The following is a 15,343-nucleotide window of genomic DNA, read 5'->3' on the forward strand; positions in this document are numbered from 1 at the left end:
CACACGCACACACATACATGGGGGCGGCTTTAGCTCAGTGGGGTAAGAGGGCCGTCCTGCAACCGCAGGGTTGTGGGTTCGATCCCCGCTCTCCCCATTAGTTGCAAGTCGAAGTGTCCTTGAGCAAGGCACTGAACCCCCAGTTGCTTCCCGGGCGCTTCACCGCAGCCCACTGCTCCTTAATAATTAAGGATGGGTTAAATGCAGAGAACTAATTTCCCCTTAGGGATTAATAAAAGTGTATATTCATACATGCATACACACACACGCACACACACTTACACACACGCACACACACACCTTGTGAGTAGCTTCTATTGTGCAGTGTTTCGACCCGAGTGTTTGTCTCTGCAGACACAAGAAGGTCATCCTGAGCCGCGTGACGCGTACTGTCCGTTGTCATGGTGATGAACCCCTGATGAGTGGTTGCTGGAATATTCCTCCCACTTGAGCTTCACTTGTGATCCGACTGAAAACAACGCCAACGTCCAGAAAGAAGAACTCGTCGTCATCAGTGTCCAGTGGCGATGTTATAAGACATGCGTCCGATGGATTCGATGCATCCAACCAACAAAAAACAACTTTCAGTTCAGCCTGGGTGCTTTTCAAAGAAAAAAGGAACTGAAATGATCTCATGATTGGAAGTGTTTAATTGTGGTGGCTCTAAATGTTTCTCCATGTGACTCACACACACACACAGTGCACACCGCATGTACAATACATCGCACATACCTTTTTACTTTAATGCATATGCACTTATCTAATCACTTATCTAATCAGTGTGTCTCAACTGTACTGGAGTCAGTACATTGCTTGGCTGTCCATCAAAAGCAGTTGGTGGCGTTGAGCGGTGTGAAGCCGGTCCAGGTCCAGGTCCAGGGCCCTCTGGACTCTCTGCCTCTCTCTACACCCACACTGGAGACACAGTGGGAGTTGAACAGCGAGGACTGCATGTCTGGTGAACCCGTCGTCCCGGAGAAATGCAAAGATGAAATCTTTAAATCTAATAAATGTATGATTATTACCTTCGCATTGAAAATGCGGAAGGTTATGTTTTGATCGCCGTGTATTTATTTATTTATTTGTATGCGTGTTTCTCGCATAACTCAAAAAGTATTAAACCGAATCGCATGAAATTGGGTGGGATGATTGGTTATTATCCGGGGACCATTTGATTAGATTTTGGGATCGATCGGGTCAAAGGTCAAGGTCATGAAAAGGTCAAACTCTTCTTGAATCGCATGACATTTGGTGGGATGATTGGTTATTATCCGGGGACCATTTGATTAGATTGTGGGATCGATCGGGTCAAAGTCATGAAAAGGTCAATCTTATTTTTACCATAGCGCGGTCAATTTTTATCCAATTGGCATGCAACTAATGCCAAAATGTTCATAATCCAATGCCCAATCGTGTGATATGCGAAGGTATGCGCTCTACCGAGTGCCCATTCTAGTTAGTTTATATTCTTGTCAAAAGGCTCGTTTTATACAAGGTTGTGTTTTTGATGGCACGAATGGTCAATGTACTCGACAAGCACGTTACGCTGTTCACAGGTACTACCCCAGCAATACGCTTTTCTCTAAGAATAAGGATGAAAACATCTCATTGAAATTAGAGTAATTTTTCCAAACGTGTAGTATGTATAAACGTTCTTATGTTGAGTTTAGCGGCCCCTGTGGCCAAAGGCGGTAGTGCTTCAGAGCACCAGATTACTTTTTAGAAAACCTCTCAATTACAATTAACGGACAGTTTGCTCCATGCAGTCCTGGTTCTGGTTCTGCCGCCTGAAATCGCGGTGACGAGCAACCTTAACTCAGATTTGTACCGTGACGTGGATTGCAAGTCTTGTATTCATAAAAGTAGGCCAACAAATAATACATTAGCCATGATAACCATGTTTAAGCTAGCTCGTAGCTAGCGCTAGCTCCGAGCTACGAGCGTGACAGTCTGATATCCGTTTGTTGTCAGTGCTCCATGAGAACGGCTTTCACAGGGAATATGACCGAAGAGGGTTTTAATGTCCTCATTGTGCTTTTCTTTTTTTTTAATAAAGTATCGGTTTAGGCACCGGTATCGTTTTAAAAGTACTGGTTTAGCACCGGTATCGGAAAAAACACAAACGATACCCATCCCTAGAGTCTGTGACAAATTAATTACACAATATAGTGTTACACTCCTAACAGAAGTCATAAACAACAAACTGGATGTTGGAAAATCAGATCTAGGTATTTACCAGACAAATGACATTATTGATCGCATCATGGGAAACGTAGGATCTAGCATTTTTGGAGCTTGACCCAAACCGTTATTCTCCTAAAATTCTTAAAGGGTTTCCTGAAAAATATTTACAATTACATTTTTAATTGAAAAATAAAACCCACTTTGTGTCACATTGGAGACAGAGAGTAGAGATGTATGCAATATATGAAAAATTATATGATAAAAAAAAAGTAAAGGCATGTAAAGTTTCTGTGTATAACAGCTCTCTCATTGCAATAACATCTCATCCGCGTTGGAGTTTTCTTCACCTGAAAGTGTTTTGACGGACTACTTCACACAGTCCATGTCTATGTGACTGAGTGCTCCGCATGGTGGATTGATGCAGGTGTGACGCGGCTGCTCTTGGACTTTGTTTAACCCTGCGGAGGTCGGCCCCACAGCGATGAAAACACACATCGAAACAAACATGACACAAAACACAGGATGAAGGAATCGTGTTTTTAACCCAACGTGTCTGTCTCACTGCAGGTCTCCTCGAGAGCAGCATGCGCCTGAAGCCCCACGAGGCCCAGAGATACAGGAAGAAGGTACTCTGGGTTTCCTGTTTCTCCATCGTGGTCACGCTCATCCTGGCGGTGGCGGCCTTCAGTAAGCGTTTCAAATACTCACTCACAGGCATGCGACTGGGGCTGGACTGCTTCAGGGTCACTTGTAAACAGTGTGGTGGCGTGTGTAGAAACATGACAGTTTATTTCTCACTTCCCCGTTGACTGAGGGGAGATGTTGTCTTTTTTTTCTCTTCAAAATTGACCTGTTTTGAAATAAGAATGGCTACTCCTCTCCGATGTCCTAGCTTATATGATGAGAAAAACAAGTTAGGAAAGCCCATTCTATTGAGTTTTTCGCGCTCCTTATCATTTAAGTGGGTTTCTTGTAAATATACAACATGTGCCCTCTCCTTCTTCATTTTAGATAGAACTTTTGAGCGTTTGATTGGATTTAACATTGTAAGAAATTATTTTAACCTTGTCACGAGCTATAGATTAAGTCCATGCATCTTTATGCATTTCAAATGATTTACTCCCTGAAGAAACAACAATCAAGAACATTTTCACACAATAAAACAAAAAACACAATAACATGGATTCCAAGGCTGAGGTCCTGAAATGACCCTTAACTAAGCTAGAAGGAACCTCTAGCTTGGGAGGAAAGCCTGACAAACCTCTGTTTTTCAATGTGAGGTTGGAAGAAATGCACATGGTCCGAGTTGCATTGTTACGAGGAAAAAAAAGTTCGCATTCGATCAAAGTTAACCCTAAATCCGAAATATACACGTTGAGTTTAATGGAAAGCGAACTATGATGATGGTTAACTCTCCGAAGGAAGTAAACCGGGTAAATCAGGGCCATTAATTGTGAAAGCAGAGATTATGGCACGTGTAGACACATTCGCTCAGCGACCAGTCGCTCTGGCTTCCGTGCTATTTACCTTCGCATTGTAAATGCGGAAGGTTATGTTTTGATCGCTGTGTATTTATTTATTTATTTATTTGTATGCGTGTTACTCGCATAACTCAAAAAGGATTAAATCGAATCGCATGAAATTTGGTGGGATGATTGGTTATTATCCGGGGACCATTTGATTAGATTTTGGGATCGATCGGGTCGAAGGTCAAGGTCATGAAAAGGTCAAAATCTTCTTTTTTACCATAGCACGGTCAATTTGTATCCAATTGGCATGCAACTAATGCCAACATGTTCATAATTCAATGCCCAATCTTGTGATATGTGAAGGTATGCGCTCTACCGAGTGCCCGTTCTAGTTATTCATGAAATGATCCTGACATCGTTAGATACAAAGAAGCACTGTTGGTTCCCCCTGTTGTGTTTGATGGAGCCGTTGCAAGACAATTTTAGCAATATATAACACTTAGCAGGAGCGAAGGGGGGCGTGAAAGAGAAATATTTCGTATCCGAAAGGTGGCATAAAACAACAAGAGATGCTGTGAGATTACAGACTGCATTGTTTAATGTGCGAGGGATTCACAGAAAGAGAAAATGGGAACATACAGTTGTCAATATTGCATTAAGTATTAGACTGGAAGCATTTCATACGTGTTATCGCTGTGGAACACTTAGCGAATCTAAAAACCTAGAGTGCTAAAACTTGAATGTGCGATGTCATCAAGTACGAATTCTGAAGCTGCTTCACAGACAATGTATTGGGAAACGATGTTTGATGTGACACTTGATGAACACGACAATGGAATGAAATAAATCAGTCTCCCATTCATTGTCTTCCGGAGCATCCGGACACTTTAATTGATAACATTACACGTCTGAGTCTCGTTCCTCCTCTGGTTGTGAGAGGAGCTCATATTCACACATATGGATACAACTTTCCGACGCTCTAGAATTAACATATTTTAATTGTCAATTTAGACGGCGTTCCCCTTCAAGCTGAGAGGAGAGAGCAGAGATGTGTTTTCTGTGTACAATCTGAGGTCCGTGATGTCGGTCACTGCTGACAAGCTGGGCCCCGGTGACACCTCCGGTGTTGTGAAACCACGAGGGCAACGGTTTCACGCGTTGCGTTGTCTTATGATGCAGAGCATGGCCACGCTGTGCCACGGGGTTTGCTTGGTCATCCCGGCTAAGCATCCGATCAATTCAGACTTATAATCCTTAATGTGCTGACTCGGCACAAACTTGCTTCTTCTTTTATTACCTTCGCATTCGAGAATGCGGAAGGTTATGTTTTGATCGCTGTGTGTTTATTTGTATGTGTGTTATTCGCATAACTCAAAAAGTATTAAACCGAATCGCATGAAATTTGGTGGGATGATTGGTTATTATCCGGGGACCATTTGATTAGATTTTGGGATCGATCGGGTCAAAGTCAAGGTCATGAAAAGGTCAAAATCTTCTTTTGAAAAGGTACCAAAAAAGTGGCTGCGGCGAAGGTATGCGCTCTACCGAGTGCCCGTTCTAGTTTTTAAAGCAATGCAGCTGCATGGATTCACACTCTGAAAACACCACGTACATTTAGTCAAAGCCAGTTCAGCCCAGTTTAATTTGACAAAGATATCCATGACATATAATACATCGACAAGACCATGAAGGAAAACACATTTTAATTAGTTAAAAAGTTCAATTATGTCTCATACGCTAAAACGGAGCGTTTCAGACGGAGGGAATAAGTAAAGTAATATGCCTCTTGTATTTATTAAAGCATGTAAACATGTTATAGTAGAATCCCAATATGCAAGTTCTTAACAGGAACATGAGCATCATATTTACCTTCGCATTGAAAATGCGGAAGGTTATGTTTTGATCGCTGTGTGTTTATTTATTTATTTATTTGTATGCGTGTTACTCGCATAACTCAAAAAGTAAAGCAGAGTGCCGTTTCCTCCCTCCTGTGCCCTAGTTTCTCTTACCTCCTCTGTATGTGCTGTCTCACCATACCCCTCCCTCCATGCCCCCTTTATGTCGTCCTCTACGTCTAGAACTAGATCCACTGTACTCTACAAAGATAAAAGATGTTTGGATTCTCTGAAGCCGTCGAGTGTTTCTTGTGGTGCATCTTCTTTTATTATCATCGAGTAGATTCCTCTGGTGGAAATGCTTCAGTAAAGCAAAGTAAAAGCCCTCTTTCTTCTCTATCTTCCTTTATTTCCGTCTCTGAAGGAAAGCGACAAACAGCCTGCGCTCTTCCGTGACCTTTCGCAACACTTTTGACATTTAGGAGGAGAGAGGGTTCGAGGCCCATCCCTCTCCGCTCCCCCCTCGAGTGTCTTCGGCTCGCGACCTTTCCCGGAGGAGCTATCTTTTGTGCTTCCTCCGGCTCCCACAGCCGCTCCCCTTTTGAAAGCGGCACAAGTGCTTTATCGGACACGTCGGGCTCCGAGAGCGAGCCGAGGCCCCGCTTATATACGTCGGCCAGGAAGACGACGTCGCGATTCCTCAATGAGTGTATTGATGACGCTCAGACACGGGTCTTGACGGTATCCGCTTTTTTGTCGTTGTTCCAAATAAAAATATTCATCCTTTCAAGGAAACTATTTCCGTTGGTTCTGAACTCCAAATAAATAAAAGAACAACAAAGAGATGCAGCAGCAGACACTAACACCCTCCCGCGCATGCTTATTTCTGTTTTATGTAAATACGAGTCTGAGACGACAAACCCTCGTCCCAAATATTGAATGCAGTTGGATTGGGAGATCTGGCATTCTCCGATACCGCATTCCTGCAACCACCACCTGTCGGTCTCTGGAATAGTGGATCAGGATCGTCAGGGATACGAAGTCACCCCTGCTAATAATACTCATAAAACCATTGCTCCACAGCGCTATTAGTGGTAAAAGTAACTCCACAGGGTTCCTTTAAGCTTGTGTATGTTTCACACCTCCTCAAACAGAGAGTTGCTGTGAGTTGAGAGCTGTTATATAAACACGGTGTGACGCATCGGGAATATTAACCGATTCCTTCCAGCCAATCAGACGTTAGGTGGCAGAGGGCCAGGCTATAAAACACAAATGGCACAAAGCAAGGATAATTTTTTGATTGCACTTCAGCCACCGAATACCACGTCAGTTGGTCTCATAATGACGTAAGTTGAAATCACGAGGCGCCGTTTTCACCGTTCTGCTATATATCTGCACATTTTGCAAGAGCACCGTCGCTGCATCCTCTGCTTAGCCCCACCCAAGACAATTGTGATTGTTTAAAAAAAAAAATACACACAAGAAAGTGCGGTCCCCCCCCCTTAACCACATCGTGTGGAGCCAGACCTTTCCTTTCCTTTCCTGGGCAATGTGGGGATGGTTCTGGCTATGTGAGACTGAACTATGAAAAACACCTTCTTATGAGAAATCTCCAACCCAAAGCGTGTGAGAAGCTGAATAGATACTGTTGGAGCTATTTAATTTGACATTTGTATTGAGGTTTTATTGTAAAGTAATATTGATTATTTATTGAAAATGCGGAAGCTTATGTTTTGATCGCCGTGTATTTATTAATTTATTTATTTGTATGCGTGTTACTCTCATAACTCAAAAAGTATTAAACCGAATCGCATGAAATTTGGTGGGATGATTGGTTATTATCCGGGGACTATTTGATTAGATTTTGGGATCGATCGGGTGAAAGGTCAAGGTCATGAAAAGGTCAACATCTTCTTTTTTATCCAATTGGCATGCAACTAATGCCAAAATGTTCATAATTCAATGCCCAATCTTGTGATATGCGAAGGTATGTGCTCAACCGAGTGCCCGTTCTAGTTTAGGTTATATTTTGATATGTTAGTTGTTTCTTATGATAGTTGTAGTTTAATATATTTAGGTTTAGGTTCACTGATTGGGTAACACTGGGCACCTGTGGTTATATGTAGAGGTGGGTAGGCACAGGACCAGCATGCCCCAGGGTGGCCAATGGTTTTTCACCACAGCACAGAGAGGAAGTGTCAACATTTTGTTTGTTCTTTTTTGTTGGTTTAAGATAGACATTATCAGAATAATAACAGGCGGAAATGGACATTACCTTTTTTTGCATGCGTCAACACCGAAACCAACGGGGCATCAGTGGCGGTTTGATTTATAGTTTTGTTTGATTTCGTACGACAAATGGCCGCTACAGACACTGTTTCATCGTCAGGTGTAAAGTTGTGTTTTTGTCATTTGTATTGTGACAGAGCAGTCGGATGTATGGTTCTCAGAGAGCCTCGCGGGCTCTCGGAGCTGGCATGTGGACTAATAGGTTGCCACACGGTCAATCAGCGGCACTGCCAACAAGCATTCTGCGTTTTAGCAATGAGGTGGATTGGGAGTAATAAAAAGGAGGGAGAGAGAGAGAGGGAGCTAATGGGAGGGAGTATGGCCAAGAAAGAAGGAACAAGAAGTGCAGTGGAGCCGGACAGGAAGGAAAAGATACTAGAACCATGAGAGGACTGACTTATTGACGGAATGTAGAGAACGTTATAGAGGAACAGGAGGAGATCGACACAGAAGGATGGAAATAAGGCCTGATGGAAGAGAAATTATGAAGCACTGAAACGCTAAAAGCCAGAAACCCCCTCGTGACTCCGCAGTAGAGCTGTAACTGCTGCGATGCAACCCAGATACATAAATACACAGTTATAAATAATCCACCGATTCATGGATAACTATCTGGGCCGAGACTTTGTAGCTGCAGAGGGAAGGAGTCCGGGGCCAGAGGGCGAGTTACAAGTTCGACACGTGGTGAGAAGGGCACAATAACACCGTTGTTTGCCTGGCAGAGGTAGAGGACGTCACACTGTCTAGCCCAGTGGTGGCCAGTCACAAAGTGAGCTCCATAAACGTCTGTTCTACCAGATCACAGCATAATAACGGAGCAGTACACTTCCATGTCATTAAAAGGGGTGTTTACCGGATAGATAATGAATATAAATCTATGTTTACATCTTCTGGTTACCTTCGCATTGAAAATGCGGAAGGTTATGTTTTGATCACCGTGTATTTATTTATTTATTTATTTGTATGCGTGTTACTCGCATAACTCAAAAAGTATTAAACTGAATCGCATGAAATTAGGTGGGATGATTGGTTATTATCCGGCGACCATTTGATTAGATTTTGGGATTGATCGGGTCAAAGGTCAAGGTCAAGGTCATGAAAAGGTCAAAATCTTCTTTTTACCATAGCGCGGTAAATTTGTATCCAATTGGCATGCAACTAATGCCAACATGTTCATAATTCAATGCCCAATCTTGTGATATGCGAAGGTATGCGCTCTACCGAGTGCCCGTTCTAGTTGGGTCTGTTTTAATAGTTATTTAGGAGCTAAGTAATTATGCTTCTCAGCCTCCATTTTTGGCTTTTCATTCTTTCTTTCTTTCTTTCTTTTCTCTTTTACATTCTTTCCACTTTTCCAGTTATACAATCAGTATTTTCCAGCATACGAAAATGTGGTTTAAAAAAAAAAAAAAAAATCCTTTGCGGGTCCCTGTCTTGTTCGCTTTCATGTCCGCGGGTGACGCAATACACATTTTGTTTGCCGACGACATCACACCATTCCTCTGACTTATTCCGCCAAGAAATGTCAACAAAGGCAGCTGAGGGTTTAAAGAACAAGAAAAATGTGCAAACGGTTTTATGCGCTAAACATGTGTCAGACCTCAAGGATTCACATTGTGTGATTTTGTGAGCAAATATCAATACAAGGAGAAACTTAGTTTGCTTAAAGAGACCTCCACAGGGCACCTTTTAACCCTCCTGTTACCTTCAAATGTACTAACATCTTTTACCCTTTTTGACCACAGCAGTTAAAACCTCCAGAAAATGATTTGAATGAATATTGTTTCCCAAGTTTAAGTGTGAGGTACTTTATGTTTGTTGACTACCTAAATAGCCCTTTAAATAAATAAAAAAGTTGATATTTCTTATATATTTTACACAGTGAAAAACAGCCTGGGGTCAAATTGACCCCAAAGAACACCGATGCGTACAAGTTGTGTTCAGGACAGTGAAAACATATCATCATGTGAATGTTACGTTTTCCCAGTTGTCCCGAATAAATTAGGAAAAGTCATGAAATATGAAGCAATAAAAATGATGTCAATCATTTTTTTAGAGACGTCAAACATTAAATGGGGTCAAATCGACCCCAAAGGTCATAGGAAGGTTAAGTCGAGGCCTTAGCTTCCTATTAGGCCAAAACATCTCGGGTGTTGGTTGTGATTGACTCAGACCCCACATTACTCTGATGTCATGTAATTCATATTTGTCCATTAAAATGCACAACAGAGGAGAACTGCTTCTTATATTTGCTGGTTCTTTGCACAAGTGTTTGAAAACATGCTTATTTTGCCCATAAAAAGCCAACAAGTCCAAAACCAACAATGAGTCGGTTCCTGTAACAAATACTATCAGTGCATCCAGGGTCTGAAATAGCTTATTCCATCAATGAGCCGCATCATTTGTCACCAATTAATACGTGCGCACACGTGGTGCCGTGCACTCACCGGCGCTACCAATATGTTTCAATCCGTGGGGGAAATAGTCCTGAAGAAATCCACTATTTACTCCTTTGTGAGTCACGTTAGCTAAAAATATCCGACTGAGCTCGGCTGTGTTTCCTCCTTCTACTTCTTAAATAATTCAACTTTATACGTGGGGACTCATTTTAGAAGAGTAATGTCTCCAGAAGAAACAAATAAGCTTGAGGCTACTGAGGAAAATACTGAGGGAACCATATCATGGATTCTTGGTATTCTTTACGTGGGATTTATTGACAATAAGACAAATATGGTAGACTTATCCTTATAAAATGTGACGAAGAGTTTCCAGGGTGATGAATAAGTTAAGACTGTGCTGGGCAATGGTAATAATGATTTATGTCAACTGTGCGGTGAAGTGATTTAACATTATCAGGATTAATTTGTGGACATTAGAGATGCATCTGTGGACCACTTTGCAGCTCACACTATCTCATTTGCTGTATCTGAAAGAAAACACAAACAAAACGGCCAAAGCAAATGATGAATCACAGAAGGTCGAGGGTACACAATAGAGATGTTTGCGTTCGGCTGCGTGTGGGACCTGCAGGCCATTCATCATATCTGGGCGGTCACTGCAGAAACACAGACCAGTATCCATCTCGCTCCCCCCCCCTCCAAGTAGATGCAGACGTGTACTACCGGCTATCGCCACACAAATACATGGCGGTGGACATTTAGCCCACGTAGGAACTACCAGCCTTTCATCAGGTGCTGATCATCAGAATCTTTACTCTCATACTTGTATTCCAGCTTGGCTTCCTACAAAATTACAAAAACTGCATCGTCAATTTATGTTTTTACGGAAAGCGTATTTTCTCCCGGACTGCGTAGACGCTTTTTGGCGAATCACAAGTCTGCGTATGGAAGAGGTCGGGCAGGATGGGTAGATCCAACGAACATAGGACTTTCACCCGCACTGTGGAACCAAAAGTCCACATTCTCTTATTTTAATGTACTTCAACAACATAAATAAAGTAACAAACATACTTATTTTAAGTCAAACCATGATTATTTTTACAGCGGGCATTCGAGGTGTGTGTTTGTGTGTGTGTGTGCGTGTTTGGATGCATACACTACCGTTCAAAAGTTTGGGGTCACTTAGAAATGTTTTTATTTTTCAAAGAAAAGCACTGTTTTTTCAATAAAGATAACATTAATCAGAAATACACACTATACATTGTTAATGTGGTAAATGACTATTCTAGGTGGAAACGTCTGGTTTCTAATGAAATATCTCCAGAGGTGTATAGAGGCCCATTTCCATCAACTATCACTCCAGTGTTCTAATGGTACATTGTGTTTGCTAATCGCCTTAGAAGACTAATGTCTGATTAGAAAACCCTTGTGCAATTATGTTAGCACAGCTGAAAACAGTTATGCTGGTGATATAAGCTATACAACTGGCCTTCCTTTGAGCTTGAAGTTTGAAGAACAAAATTAATACTTCACATATTAATCATTATTTCTAACCTTGTCAATGTCTTGACTACATTTTATATTCATTTGATAAATAAAAGTGATTTTTCATGGAAGACACGAAATTGTCTGGGTGACCCCAAACTTTTGAACGGTAGTGTATGTGTTGGTAAAGAACAATCAGGACACTGAGTTCCCCCTTCACACATCATCTTCTCCAAAATTAAGTGTTTGTTTACTTCAGTGTGCACCATTTACATTCCTGAGGCACAGAAATTTGTGTATTCCGGGCAAACTTACCAAATTTCAACATATTCCACAAAGTTGTGTCTTGCCTTTCTTGTTTCGCAGCGAGGATTCACACGAGGACCGCTTTCATGACTCTTTTCCTGACAGTCCAGATGTTATTATTGTCTATCCCGTGTCTGCTGGAGCTGCCTCTTCCTTTACCATCATGACAGGTTTCTAGAAAGACTACCGGCTCCTTTTCAGATTTTTGTCAATAGCTTTCTCGTATAAAAAAAAGACATCCCGGATAACGTTTTCATTTGTTTGAGCCAATTATACAACCGACACCCCCAAAAATGCAATGCAGACGTTACACCGCTTACGATAGCACACGCACGTTGATGGTACGACCTGAAGGGGCTTCAAGGACGGAGGCAATGCCATAACTTGTGATCTTTCTTTTCAATCGCTTTCCTGCAAATCCGTTCATACGTAACAGACTTAAGGAAGTGGACTACAATTTCAATTCAGTTCAGTTTATTTGTAAAGCGCATTTTCACAAATTACAAATGTGTCTCAGAGTGCTTTACAATCTGTACACATAGACATCCCTGACCTTTGACCTCACATCGGATCAGGAACAACTCCCAAACAACCCTTCACGGGAAAAAAAAGAAGGTAAGAACCCTTCAGGAGAGAACAGAGGAGGATCCCTCTCCAGGATGGACAGACCAATAGATGTCATGTGACAAGAAGGAATCATTACACACACATTAAAACACAGTAACAACACAATGAATACGACAGTGGATGAATAGTTGGTAGTCGGCATATTCCACGATCCAGACCTCCATGATCCATCAGGCAGATGGAGGTAGAGAGGAGGAGTGGGCGGAGTCTCAACAGTGGGCGGAGTCTCAACAGGGCCATGGTGTAGTTGGTAGTAGTCATATTCCACGATCCAGACCTCCATGATCCACCCAGCATAGAAACCTTCCTGTCAAACGATGACCACAAGTGATTCATTTATTGTGCCTCTAGAATTGAAAATGTGTTTCGGTTTGCTCGCAATCAATCGCGGCAAGCTTCCTTCAGTCTAATGCAAAGTGGGGCCCACTAACGCAGCAGCTACAGCCCATAAAGCCGGATATTCATATATAAATACAATAAGTGCATTCAACTGTGTGGACACAACCCCAAAAATCCCAAGAGGCAAGCAGCAAGTTCATCAACTTCCTCAACTGAATTGCTTGTAATGCTAACAGATAGAGAGGGTGTTATTATCTGCAAGCTGCAGAAAGAGAAAGTCACGTATCACTTTAGAAGATGTCCATTCAAAACCGGATCACTATGATCAGATGACCTAGGAATGTTCAGTGGGTAATCGGCACTGACTCACTGCTTTCGAAACAGGAAGCACAGGCGTAGGCGTCGTAGATATGGCAGATGGCAAATCACAGATAACCTGCTCGTGGATAACTCTGTTGATTGCCTCCTAATGCTCTCCATACCTGCTCAGTGTTCAGTGTCTGCCCCGTGTCATGAGGCACACAGGCTGCTGACTGGTATGTTCATCTTAAGTGGTTAAATGTCTCATTGTTGGCTCATTGTGTGCTCGGGGGGACAATGCTGTCTCTTGCAACCCGTGATTACCTTCGCATTGAAAATGCGGAAGGTTATGTTTTGATCGCCGTGTATTTATTTATTTGTATGCGTGTTATTCGCATAACAAAAAAAGTTGTGAACCGAATCGCATGAAATTTGGTGGGATGATTGGTTATTATCCAGGGACCATTTGATTAGATTTTGGGATCGATCGGGTCAAAGGTCAAGGTCATGAATAAGGTCAACATCTTCTTGAATCGCATGCAATTTGGTGGGATGATTGGTTATTATCCGGGGACCATTTGATTAGACTTTGGGATCGATCGGGTCAAAGGTCAAGGTCATGAAAATGTCAACATCTTCTTTTTACCATAGCACGGTACATTTTTATCCAATTGGCATGCAACTAATGCCACAATGCTCATAATTCAATGCCCAATCTTGTGATATGCGAAGGTATGCACTCTACCGAGTGCCCATTCTAGTTTGACATGTGACAACCTTTATTTTGAAAAAGTTGATCCCTTTTTTTGAGCCGACCGTGGTGCAGTTAGTCTCATGGTTATAAAATATGTAAGTTGGCCTTTCTGTGAATTGTGCATTTTGTGTATTTTATTTTATTCAGTCAATCAAATCAAATACAATACAATATTATTCTATATAATAGACAAAAGAGAAAGACTGAAAAGGTATAGGTAGAAGCAAAAAAGGCTTATAAATTCCTATCCTAAATTAAAATCAAATAAGTCAGAACATTTAATATAAAATAAAGAAGAAAAAAATATAAATAAAATAAATGAAAAAATAAAAAACAATATATATATATATATATATACATACACATAAATATACACATACATATACAGGACTGTCTCAGAAAATTAGAATATTGTGATGAAGTTCTTTATTTTCTGTAATGCAATTAAAAAAACAAATGTCATGCATTCTAGATTCATTACAAATCAACTGAAATATTGCAAGCCTTTTATTCTTTTAATATTGCTGATTATGGCTTACAGCTTAAGAAAACTCAAATATCCTATCTCTAAATATTAGAATATCATGAAAAAGTATACTAGTAGGGTATTAAACAAATCACTTGAATTGTCTAATTAACTCGAAACACCTGCAAGGGTTTCCTGAGCCTTGACAAACACTCAGCTGTTATAAATCTTTTTTTTTACTTGGTCTGAGGAAATATTAAAATTTTATGAGATAGGATTTTAGAGTTTTCTTAAGCTGTAAGCCATAATCAGCAATATTAAAAGAATAAAAGGCTTGCAATATTTCAGTTGATTTGTAATGAATCCAGAATGCATGACATTTTTGTTTTTTAAATTGCATTACAGAAAATAAAGAACTTTATCACAATATTCTAATTTTCTGAGACAGTCCTGTATACATATGCATATACATACACACATATTTAGCTTGTTTATTCGTGATTCATTCTAAACGATTTTGTTATCCAGACCTTACTACGGTACGGTTATGACAAACTGTTGAAGATGTTCATGCATTTGGTTGTTTTGAGTCCCTTTTAATCGCGCGGCTGCTTTCGATGTGAGTTCTAACTGCATGGCTTTCTGCAGAAGAACCACACCGTCGCAGCCAACGGATCCCCTGCCATTCACACTCTGAGAAGCTCCTCCGAGCGCCGCGGAGTGGTCTTCAGCGAGCTCGGTTTCTCACACCAGATGCTTCAGCCGCCTCCCTCCTTCCCTCCCTCCTTCCTCCCTCCCCTCCTCCCTCCTTCCCTCCCTCCTTCCTCCCTCCCTTCACCACGAGGAAACAGTCAAACCGTCACGCACGCTCACACGTAAAGCGTGCACGC

The 15,343-nt window shown here is 41.4% G+C and overlaps 1 protein-coding gene across 1 annotated transcript in view; it reads left to right on the forward strand.

The window, feature by feature from the left end:
* Positions 1 to 15,343, forward strand: part of tmem163a (transmembrane protein 163a) — a 69,167-nt gene that overhangs the window by 5,500 nt on the left and 48,324 nt on the right. Inside the window, exon 2 of the mRNA XM_056436342.1 lies at positions 2,752 to 2,871. Coding sequence (XP_056292317.1) covers positions 2,752 to 2,871 — 120 coding nt within the window. The remainder of the gene's footprint in view (positions 1 to 2,751; positions 2,872 to 15,343) is intronic.

Source organism: Pseudoliparis swirei, chromosome 2, assembly GCF_029220125.1.
Source record: "Pseudoliparis swirei isolate HS2019 ecotype Mariana Trench chromosome 2, NWPU_hadal_v1, whole genome shotgun sequence".
In the NCBI taxonomy this organism is placed as follows: Eukaryota; Metazoa; Chordata; class Actinopteri; order Perciformes; family Liparidae; genus Pseudoliparis; species Pseudoliparis swirei.